General features: G+C 44.9%; 1 protein-coding gene across 5 annotated transcripts in view; it reads left to right on the top strand.

The window, feature by feature from the left end:
- Positions 1-7,383: 7,383 nt before the first annotated feature.
- The window catches only part of STK24 (serine/threonine kinase 24), a 63,021-nt gene continuing 58,634 nt past the window's right edge, over positions 7,384-11,770 (top strand). For 2 of the 5 annotated variants that reach the window (XM_075424083.1, XM_075424079.1), the window contains exon 1: positions 8,010-8,299. Coding sequence is in view for 2 of the 5 variants with exons in the window: in XM_075424079.1 (XP_075280194.1) it covers positions 8,258-8,299 (42 nt within the window). In the remaining 3 variants the exon portion in view is untranslated. Of the gene's footprint in view, positions 7,728-8,009; positions 8,300-8,609; positions 8,671-8,835; positions 8,900-11,770 lie in introns of those variants that run through there. The other 3 variants (XM_075424071.1, XM_075424099.1, XM_075424095.1) reach the window with 3 other exon arrangements.

Here is an 11,770-nt window from a genome sequence, read left to right as displayed (position 1 = left end):
AAGGGAAGGAAGGCCAAGATTTGCACTGAGGGAGTTTGGGAGGAAGGTACAGTTGGAGGCAGGATATACTCTAGGTGAAAGAAGCAGAATGAGCAGAACTGAGCGTAGATGTGTAAGACAATTGCAGTATCAGAAGATACAGAGTCAATATACATAATTCTTGGTAGCAGGTTTGAGGGCTAATCTGTGGATTTCTCACTTAAGCATCATCAGAAAATAAGAGTAGATTTATGGTCTCCTGCAGTTCCCTCTGACCATTTCAACAAGCAGCTATGGTGCCGAGGCAAATCCCTCTGAGACAGTGGGATGGGGAGTCTGCATAGCTCTGCATTGCAGTGTTAATATGAGCCTACAGCCCATAACTCCCCCTGTAAATTTTCTTCTGAGCGGGGAAGACCACCAGCGCTGACATGGAGCAGTAAAATCTGCTCTTTGCAAATAAAGCATCGGGTACCCAGTATCTCAGCTGCAAGAAGAGATACGCTCAGTCCAAAATCCCAGGAAGCCTGCTCTCTGGAAAAGATGGGAGAAAACCGAGCTGGCAACTGCGGACGCCAAAGGAGCGCGAGGCTTTGGGATCTAGCCAAAGGTCTGGTGCAAGTGGGAGGTGGCAGCAGATTTTTTGTGAATGAAAGGAGGTCTGCAGGAGGAGGTGGAAGATTGCTGGAGCATGTCAGAGCACCACAAGCAGCACAGGAACTTACTGGGTAACTAGTTTTAGAAGGCTGTGGGATGGGAACGATGGGGAGGGTGGAAGGGCACATGCACAGGACCTGCGTTTTTGTGGGGGCACGGTTATTACAGGCTGTAACTATCCCACACACATACTTTGTGTGGATGATGGCGGGTTCAAATGTTGGGAAACAGCTTATAAGCTGTAATTTATTTTCCTAATAAAAACTCTCCCACAATGACAAACCCACAGTTTGGGGGATATTCATGATTTCTGGCTTTTCGCTCTTGGGTCTCAAATTTTGTGACTGGGGAGGCTGCAGGCTGGTGTTCCTAAGTACTGAGGGTCTCTGATTACCTAGCAAAGAGGTTCAGTATCGGTTATGGCAGTGACATCATCCCTCCACTGTTTGCTTCCGTACCTGCTCTGTAAAGAGCGACGTCTCCAGATATGCAGCTCTGGGCTTAAACCACTGGCAGGAGCATTCATTGCTGCAAGATGAGACAGTGGATTTTGTGGTATGGAAGAGCTGGAGCCACCGTCCCACTCCCTACAGGACATCCTGGATGGAGTTTCACCTTCTACCTCATCTCAGCTAACTGCAGGGTGCCCACACACATGGCGTCCCTGCTGCGTGACACCCAGGGGCTGCTGCCATGGGAGACTAATCCAACAGGACACGGGTGCATTTCCTGTGGGATCAGTGAACTGATCCAAATCACCACCCGGGTGTGTGACTGCTAATGCAAGGATGGGAGCCAGGGCTGGGAGAAAGGAAGAGCAGGATCAGTGCTTTGGCAGCAGACCACAGTTAAATTGGATTAAACGCAACATGAAGCTCTACCCTGAAAAACTCAGCACATGGCAATGATTTTCATTTGTTACCAACACCCTAGACTGGCAACTGAAACTTGGAGAAATCCATAGATTTTTGTGTTCAACAGATGAATACAATAAACTTCTGTCAACTCAAGATTTTACAGGTAGCTTCTGGTATGTCATGAGATGATTAATGAAAGGCTAAAATGTGACAATTCTTGAATTAAAATAGTGAAATAGTGCAGTCGATTGCAAGACCGCTACTTATCAGCTACCAATGAGATATAGTGCAACTTTTTCTGCCAAGACAACTGTAACCTGCAAGTAAACATTTTCGATCTGTGATGACATGGACTGTCTAGGGACACAGTTATATGTTAGGGCATCTCATCATGATTACAGGGTCATCCTTAATGGATCCATTTAGTCTGGAGATTTTGCTAGTCTGTGGTGAACATAGACATCAATCTGAGATAAGAACTTATGTCTCCATTATAAAACATGAAATATGAGAAGAAGATAGAGAAGGTACGTTTTCTTATGTTTGCTTATGTTTGGTTTGTGTGACAAGAGGGTAAGAGAAAGGTTTATAAAAAGCAAGATTTAATGAAATGATGCTCCTCGGGGCCAGAGGCACCATGCAGTATAATCAATCTCATGTTTCTTAATGAGCTCTAGGTCCCCATCTAATTTTAATTGTCTGCCTGGAATAGTAAAATACTTTCAGGCACTTATATTCTGCTCATTATTAATAAAGGGCATACAACACTTGAGATGTTTCTTCCATTTCCTGCCTCATCCTGGTTTATCCATTATGATTCTCAGTACTGCAAGAAAGTGAATCTTCTGCTGTTAATAAGAATCCCCAAACCCTGCAATTTTAGATGAAAGATAAGTACATCACTGCAGGAAGTGAAATATATATATATATAACAGCATGTTTTATACAAACATAGCAAAATACTGGATTTTTTCTCCAGGGAACACAAAAACTTAATAGCTTTTTTTTTTTTTCTTCAGCATTCGCAAGACCTAAAGCAGAATGCCACTACTTGGACTTCAAATTCTGCTTCTGTAATAGACAAAATCATTTTCTGACAAGATGGCTTGCTGAGCCAGAACTGAAATGCACAGCTGAGTCTCATTGTAGAAGACAATCTGTGTGCTTTTGAAGCTACGTAAGCTTCCTCTGCTGGCATAAATATACAGCTGCTGGGTTACCCATGGCATGTCGAGAGGAAGCGAGGCTCCAGCACGAGCATTGTAGAAGGGGCCCCTTTTCCACCAAAAACTGAAAATCAGAATTTCCAAATTTTGGTGGAAACACAGAAAACCCCAATGTTTTGTAGGGATATGATCCCCACAGAGTTTGAAAGCACACCAGAAACTAATCTTGTAGAGCAAAAGGCAGGAGAAACATCAGTCCTGCACAACACAAGGATATTTTTTGTTAACAGGGAAATGTGCATTTCTGCTTCCCCGCAACAGAAGAATGTCAGAATATGGGTGTTGTAAATATCCTTAACAAGTCCTTACAGCAAAAAGGCTTTCTGGACAAACATTATAAACATGATATAGCTAAATCAGTGGATGAAAACCCACAGATATAATTATAGTTCATTTCTGCACACTGAGTCATCCTGACTACGGGTTCTCGTTTCAGAACAATGCCCTGTCCTTTCTGCTCTGCTTTCTGGGAGGTCTGCTCAAGTAGGGACTTATTCTTCCACAGATGAGCCAAGGAGCTGGACATGGGCAGGAATTTTTGTTTTTTAAATATACTTAGTACTAAAAAATGTTTCCAAAGAACTGCCGGAGTATGTAAATTCCTGTATCTCAAAGGCAGTTTTGGTTCAGTCTCTCTCCTATGCTGAGGAGTCACAGTGTATTTAATTTCTCCATCTAGAGAAATTATTCTGAATCTTTGCTCATGATTTTCTTCCCTTTCTGACACCAGTTTTCTGTGCCACAGTACCATTCTGGAAATGGAAGATAAAGTCAGTCCATAGGAGCAGCATGGATTTATAGTGAGGTATAACAATCTTGCCTCTCTTAATCTATATTCCTTTCCTAGTAACTCGTAACATAGTTTTATCTTCTGACTGATTTGAAATCAGCGACAGCCAGGATTTCCTTCCTGATTGGTAGGAACTCCAGCACGTAAAGTTAAACTCTTTTCCCATATATTTGCCCCCTGTATAGTTTTCAACGCTGAACTCCCATCTGCTGGCATGTCACTCCACAGTCACTCACTCTGAGATTCTCCCGTAACTCCTTGCACTTCATTCTGGTTTTACCCCATGATACTTGGCAATGTGAGACTACCTTGTCATTTCTCTTTAGTCTCTTTTCTGGGTCATTCATGGACACGCTGAGCAAGATTGGTCCCAGATGGATTCCTGTGACAGTATACTGCTAACACCCTCCACTGTGAAATGTTTTTATTTTCTGTTTCCTCTGTCATCAGTTATAGACCCACGTGAGGACCTCCCCTTTTATCCCCAGGACCACTTACATTATTTAAGGTGCATTTGTGAAGAGCCTTGTTAAAGGTGCTTTGCATTATACAATACGGGAGACCATCATACATTTAAAATGTAAGTATTAAGAATGGACCCTTACTGACAAACTATGAAGAATATGATTTTGAGTACATAGTCCATCAGGCTATTAACAGGGTAATTAAAAAAAAAGGATGAGACTAGGAACCTAATATATACAGTTAAGAGAGGAAGTGACATGTTTTTATACAGGTTGTTAAAACAGTTTATGAAGAAATTGATCAGTTGAGAAAGTGTAGAAATGGGAAATGGGAAGACAAAAGGTAGTGGTGGGTAAAGATGATAACGAAGAAAGAAAAAAATCCAGCAACAAGCCGAGCAGTGAACAGCATGGTACTGTGATTCGGTTCCTTGCTCGGCAGCCCTCAGGCCAAGGACGGCAGGATACCCCTGCTGCCACACAAGATGGACAAACTCAACCCCGTCTGCACGGGCGTCTCCATAATCCTGTAGCCATACCTTACTGCAGGCAACACCATCATGCTTTCAGCCCTCTCGCTCTTCTCTCTTCCCCAGGTAAATTTGGGCCTGCTACTTATTCACCATTAGATTTCTCACGAGCTGTACTTTGTAGACAAATGTCCCACCTGTTACAATCCATGGTGCTTTTTCTGCAGTGTATTTATTTCAAGATAGGATTATTTATTTATTTATGGTATACTACAAACTCTAAAAGGGCTAAGTTTCTGGTGCACCTTTCTTCTTAGAAAACAGCAATGGCCTTACATTGCTTGCTTGAGAAGTTTCGGTCTTGGTCAGTAAGGAAAATGTTTTTTCTTCACAGGTTGTTTATAAACAGAAATCCACTGTCACCATCATTGCAGTGATGTAATTATATTTTTCCTTTGTAACTTTTTTCTTATGTAACCAGCAAAGTGGAAAATCTCTGCATATTCAAAGTATCATTTTAAATTGAAAGCAAAGCAGGTATTGAGAAGTCTACACATAAAATAAATTGAATCTTTGCATGCTGGAAACATCGGGCTTCAAAAAGACACAGGAGGGAACCATCTTTATGGTAAGAACTGTTTATTTCTGAAGTCTCTGTCATTGTACTGGGATGGCAGGCTATCATAACTTGTAATCGTTCTATTTTTAACAAAGATTTCTGCAAGACCAGCCTTTCTTTGGAGTATAATACACACAATTATTTTTTCTCAGAAAAGGTTGAGAAAAGGAGAGGAAAATTTGCAAGGCTTCCGTTAGTCTGTGGGGATGGAGCTGAAGATTAGACTGAAACATTAGCATTTACAAAACTAATAGCAAACAGAAACACATTCACCATCTTCAGATCACATTCAAAACTATTTTGGTTCAATTTTCTTCCACTCTAGGGGAGAAATTGGAAGTGTATCAGAACATAAGCTACAGTATAAATACAGGAGCTGACAGAAATTAGACATTCTAATACATTGTTCTGACTTCATTAAAACTTAATTTAGCCTGCTATCTGGGTTACAACATAGAGTTTTAAATCTGCTCCTTGCTTTTCCTGCATTTAACAAATAAATCTGCTCGTAGAGCTTATTCCACTGGCTCAAACAATAATATTTCAGACATAGTCTCTTGTTGAACACGTAATGCAGAACTTTGAAACCTCGAGATGAAATAAATCCATGACCTTTACTCAGTGGCAGCATACAAGCAAGAGAAAGACCTCAGAGTGGCCCTAGGCTAGGAGCTTACATGGGGAAAGTCACTTCACAGCAGGTAGCGCATGGGAACTTTTTGGTGCTTACACGCCTTGAGCTAGAGAATCTACAAACTAAATGTAGAAAGGGAATTAGCAAGTTAAAACATAAACAACTGTAGCAAATCAGGTGTACATACATTCCTTATGAAAACTATGCAAGTCCCAAAGAATTTACTAAAGGGCAGAAAATAATAGCTTTATACCTTTCGTAATACAAAAGACAAAAATTTGTTTTATACCTCTTTTATTTTCACTGTGCTCTGAATGTGCAACTGCAGAAAAAGTAAAGCAGCTGATAAAATCTGTATCATAATGAGTATATAGAAAAGAGCAAAAATAAAGCTGCGCAGGCAATGGCAAACCTGATGTTTTCTCAATGAGGATTTTTAATATTATGTGAGGTAGAGAAAGCTCAATGGTATTCACGGGACAAAGGAAAAGGTTCACTTGTAGACCACTGACTGTCTGCCTAGCAAGCTAAAAAAATTTACTGCAAACATTGGAGCAACCATGGAGACAGTAAAGCTCTACTTTCTTTTTAAAAAGAAGATTGCAAAAATGCTTTAGAAATCAATCTAAACAGAAAGTTTTGATACCGATTCATTGACTGTTATTTAACTTGACTTTTGACTGAGGTAAAACTCAAATGAAAGCTTTTACATTTCTTAGGAAATTACATACCACTAAACTGTAGAAACATTTTTGTATTTCCTTAAGTTAAAAAAACCCATAATTTAAACTCCATTCCAGCATTAAGGAAACCAGCAGCTCCTTCATGAAGTATTCTTCTAATAAAAGAATTCCAATTGCTCAGTTTTCTACACAATTTCTATCCATCATCCTTTCCGCGTTTCACTGTACGCCAGAGCTGGTATATTTTGTCTAATTTCCCAGGGAAACAACCAGTGTGTGTGTGTGTGTGTGTGTGTATACTTACGTGCCTGTATAAGGCTGTTAGCTCAGTCTACTCGAGTTTGACTGAGGGGTAGAGACACTTACGTTTCTGCAAGTTTCAGGAAAACAAGATTGCGTAGTATTAGCTCAGCCCGTATCAGACAAGAAAGAATATCATAACTATAGGAAAAACTTCAGTGGGACTTCTAACCATGTATCAGTAAGACCATTTTATATATTCAAGTGTTTCCTGCAGTTAATTGTACAAACTGCCTAGTGAATTACCTACTGAAAAGTAATTTATGCTGCGATGGATGCTGACCCCATTTTTTAATTCGGTTTAAAAGACAGCGAACCACTGTCCTGTGGATCCCGGACCCACTGGCCGCCAGGTTTCAATAATCTTCATACTCACGAAACTACCTAGCTTTTTTTTGAGGGGGGAAAGGAGAGAATCTGAGGGCATTCCACAGCACACTGGAAACTGCGTGATGGAGCTCTTGAACCTCAGATTCAATAAGGCTGAGTGCGGGGAATGCGACGCTGCCAAGTCCTGAAGGGTTTTGCGGGGCTCCAGGGCTTCCCTCGTGCGGGGGAGACCCGGCCGCCGACCCGCTCCCCCTCCCCTTCGGCAGCGCGGCCACCGCACGGCCGCCATCCCGCGTCTGCAGCTCCTGACAGGAAGTCAAGTGCTTCCTGAAACCGTACACCTCGGCGCGGCGCTGACCTTCTCCCGCAGCGCCCGAGCAGGACACGCCGGAGCCGAAGCCCGGGGTTTCTGCCATCTCGGTCTGTCGCCCTCGCCCCCGGCTTCCGGGATTTTTAAAGCGAGCAACCCCCGAGCCTGGACCGCTCGCCTCGCTTCACCTGTTCGGCTTCACCGGCAGCCGCTCTCCTGCGCTCGGGCTGCGGGAGCGGAGCAGCGGCTCTTCTCCTGGCGGGCTGTCTCCACCGACAAGGCGAAGGACGGAACCCAACCGACCCCGCCGGGCCGCGGCCCCCGCCGCCTTCCGCCGCGAGGGCGATGCAAGCCCGGCGCCCGGGAGCCGGCACCGCCGGAGGAGCTCGGGGGGCTGCGTACCCCGCGGTACGTCCGGCCGGCCGGGCGCCTGCTGCCCTCCCCTCCCTCCCCTCACCGCCGGGCGCTGGCGGCGGGCGGCGCCGAGGGGAACCGGGCGGGGCAGCGCGTGCAGGTGGCCGGGTGGGAGAGGCGGGGCGGGCGCGCGCGCGCGCTGCCGTTGCTCCCCTTCCTCTTTCCTCCCCCCCCCCCCCCGGTTTGTCATCGTGTCGCCGGCAGGGCCTCGCGCTGCCGCAGCCAGTGACGGGCGCCCTGCGCGCGCGGCCGGGGGGAGGAGGAGGAGGAGGAGGAGGAGGAGGAGGAAGAAGGGGAGGGATGAGGAGGCCGCCGTTGCATCTGTGACGGGGGCCTGAAGATCCCGAGCTTGGGACGGCCGCTCGCCCACCGCCGCTCGCTCGGGGGAAGGGCCAGGAGGGAGGAGGAGGAGGAGGGAGGACTCTGCGTGTGTGAGAGCGCGGAGATGAGCTCAGCCCTGTCCCCCGGCGCCGCCTGAGGAGAGCCGGCTCCCTCCCCGCCACGTCCCTCCCGCCGCCGCCGCCATGGCTCACTCCCCCGTGCAGCCGGGCCTGCCGGGGATGCAGGTGAGGACCGACCGCCGGCCCCAAGGGCAGGCGCGGACCCGCACCCCCGGCGGCGGGGAGCGAGGGACGGGCCCTCGCCGCCTCTCCCCGCGAGTGGGCATGGGGGGGGGGGGAGCGTGTGAAGGGGCGCGGTGCGTGCTGTAAGGGGGTTCCCGGGGGTGCGGGGGACAGGGCGAGGGGAGAAAACGCCTCTTCGCCCTGCCTGGGCCCCGGGGCTGGGCCGGGAAGGAGCGGGGTCTGGTAACCCGTGGAAACGAGCCGTGCTGTCAGCGCTCCGCCTCATGCCCAGCGAGGTCCCTCCGCCCGGGGCGAGCCCTCCCTCTCTCCTTCCTCAGCAGCCTCTGCTTTGCTGGAGTGTGCGGAGCCGAGGGGTGCGTGGTTTGTGTCGTGTTCCCCCCCCGTCCCGCTGTTCTCCTCGGTGTTTTAATTCATGAAGCGAAGCGTGCCTCGGTGGGCGATTTCTCGGTCCCCCCCCTTTTTTTTTTTCTCCGACGCGATCAGGGGAAGCGTGCCTAAAAACAGGGCCTGAAAACGCTGACCTTCAGCGCCTGCCTGCAGTGCCCATCTCCGCGGTGCTGGCTGGTGGGAGTGCTGCCCGAGGTGGGTGTTCGGAGATCGTGTTTGGCTCCGAGAGTTGGTTAGTGGCGGTTGTTACGCGATGGAATTTGCTGGTTCTGTGTTGTAACTGTATTTTTTGAAATAACTGGTGTGGCTTTCTGGTGGCTGAGCTGGCTTTCCTCCCTCCACCCCCCCCCCCCCCCCCCCGTTTTTCTTAGTCCAAATGAGAATTATTGGCAGAAGAACATTAAGGTCATTGGTATCCGTGTTGTTATTCCAATGTTTCCCGTGTCTGATTAGATGTTTCCCTGCCGCAGCCTCTGAAAGAGAAACTTATGAATGGCATGTAGAGTTTTTCTTGATTTATCTCCTGGATTGAAAGTTTTTGTGCTTCATTTGGCTTAAGTATTGGTTCACTCTGGTTCATTTTTCCATGACTCAAGATTCTAAGTCATGAATCTTTTTTCTTTGCATAACCCGAGGATTTGAATTGAAAATGTTATGTGCTTAAGCATAGCATGAATTACATGCTCAGGCATAGTACTGGATGCCCAATAGAGCACGTAGGCCCTCACTCTGAAGTGATTAATTTATTGTTCTGTAAGTACTGCTGTTGAGTGTTCAAGTTCCCCTTCCAAATATGAGCAGTTTGCTGATTGCCAGAGACAGAGAAGTAAGGGTTTGTTGCTTTGGGTAGGGCTAGATTAATGTTGCATTTTTTTATCCTTTTGAAACGTGTTAGAAACAAGACGATTATCTACTTTGAAACAGAATCTATAAATTTTAGAATTTAAAAGTCAGATCTGTAGCTACTCAGAAATGAGAGAATGAAGATTATTCCAGCAATGTGTATGTACTGCTTATGTGTGTCGCTGCATGATCTCTCTAAGGACCTGTGGTTTTTTATCGACTTGATTTGTTATTTAGTCTGTAATACTGTTAGCTGTACTAAATAGGTAGATATTCTGTTTTTTTGTTAGTCCACATACTTTGGGAGTTTACTTCAAATCTCTTTTTATTCAGGTCAGTGTTATTTTTCTCCTGAATTTTTATTGTATTATTATGAGAGTTTCTCAAGTGTGAACTTTAACAGTGTAAAAGAAAAACAAAACACCAAAGTAAAGACCTACTGATAGGTAGAGGCATAGAGTCTGTCAGCAGTGTGAATACTACTTGCTAATTTTCTGCACCCGGTTCAAGATGTCTATATCCATTTCCATTCTGTCAGAGTACATAGCAATTTTATAGTGGTCTGTTTTCAGTGCCGGGTTCTCTTTGATTTTACTTGCAGATAAGTGTCGAAAGAGTAAGGTACGTACAATGAGTGACATCTGCTTGAATAGGACAAAGGTTATGGTTACGGAGTCTTTATTATGTAGAAGAGAGAAGAATAGAGCTTAGTTCTCTGCGTTATAATTAAATTTCCTAAATCACGGGACTATCTTTTCTTTTTCTGTAGTGTGATCCCTCCTCCCCACCTACCAGCTTTTGCAACAAACGGTGTAAGCAATGTCAATGACAAGTTATGCAGCTTTCTCCTACATTCTTTGCTGTACTTACACAAGAGTGCAGTCAATATCCTAGTGTGAGCAAGAGTAACTTCTTGACCCCCCCCAAAATCACATGCAGGGACAGCGCTTTATTAATGCTGTTTGGCATGAGCAGAGTAGTGTGTAAATAGAGCAGAGGAATGAAGGATTAATGTATTTCTCTCTGAACAACATCTCTGATCGATGTTTGAAGAGTGATGCATAAAAAGTGAGTGGGTAGAGAGTGAGCCAAAGGAATGAAAAACTGTGGAAGGAAATGTAGGATGGTGCTGGAAGGTTGTCAAAACCTGAGATGAGCTGTCTGCTGCGAAGTGGGCAAGTTCTAACCTGGATAAAAACAGAGATGGGTTTTGACCTAAATTTCTGTGCATGCAAATAAGCTTGGACTCAATGTTTATGCTGTCCTTGGTTTAAGGGCTTTGTGGAGATACAAATTTGTGGGGTGAAGGTGCATCATTGCTAAGCTGAGAGTGTGTTGTCTTCCTTCTTTATACTTTATAAAAGTGGCCTTGGGAAAATGCTTGTTTATCTGTAATGCGTGAGATTTCTGGCTTGGAATAAGTGTATATGACCTTGATTTTTAGACTGGCCTGCATTTCAAGGTTGTGGTAAGCTATGACTTCTTTATGGAAACTATATGTTAAATAGTAAAGTACTGTGCTTATAAATTTATGGTAAGGGTGCTTGGTGGACTGTAATGTATTTTGAAGCATGTAAGGAGTGTGTTGGACCAAAAAGCTCAGGAAATGTAGGCTGGCAGAGCAAATATTAAGGGATGAAGCTGCAGAGCACAGTACTGGAGTACATCAAGCTATTGGATATGTGGCAGCAGCTAGTTTTAAGCTAATCTATAACAATAAAATCCTAAAATGAATAGTGATTAAATGTCTTTCTCCTCTCTTTCCCCACTTAAAATGTTTTGGGGTTAAGCTGCATCTGGGTTGCTTATATTTGCCTTTGTTTCTGAAGTTGGAGAATCAGAAAAGCACTTTTTTACCCTAGCTTTTCTGTGTGAAATAACTGTGTAGAACAGTTGTTGTTTTTTTTTAACCTACTTTAAAATGAGCCTTATATTATGGTAGTAACAATAAGAATACTGTAAACTCCTCCTGAGGACAGATAAATGGCTCCATCAGCTTCAGATCCCAGAGAAGTGAGGAAAGCCCACAGGTGGTTTGCCTTTTTGGAGTTAGCTGTGTTCAGGCAGTACAGTGCCACAGTTAGAATGGATCTTGGTATGACTTCTAGTTGTAATTCTAGGTGCTTCCATAGTAAAGGTAATTAAAAGTTTCAGGTGAATAAGAGTTTCAAATACACTTCTGTGACATGATGAACACTGATACTGATGTACTGCAAAGTTACT

The sequence above is a fragment of the Opisthocomus hoazin genome, chromosome 1, assembly GCF_030867145.1.
Source record: "Opisthocomus hoazin isolate bOpiHoa1 chromosome 1, bOpiHoa1.hap1, whole genome shotgun sequence".
Classification (NCBI taxonomy): Eukaryota; Metazoa; Chordata; class Aves; order Opisthocomiformes; family Opisthocomidae; genus Opisthocomus; species Opisthocomus hoazin.
This window is presented reverse-complemented; position numbering and strand designations above follow the sequence as displayed.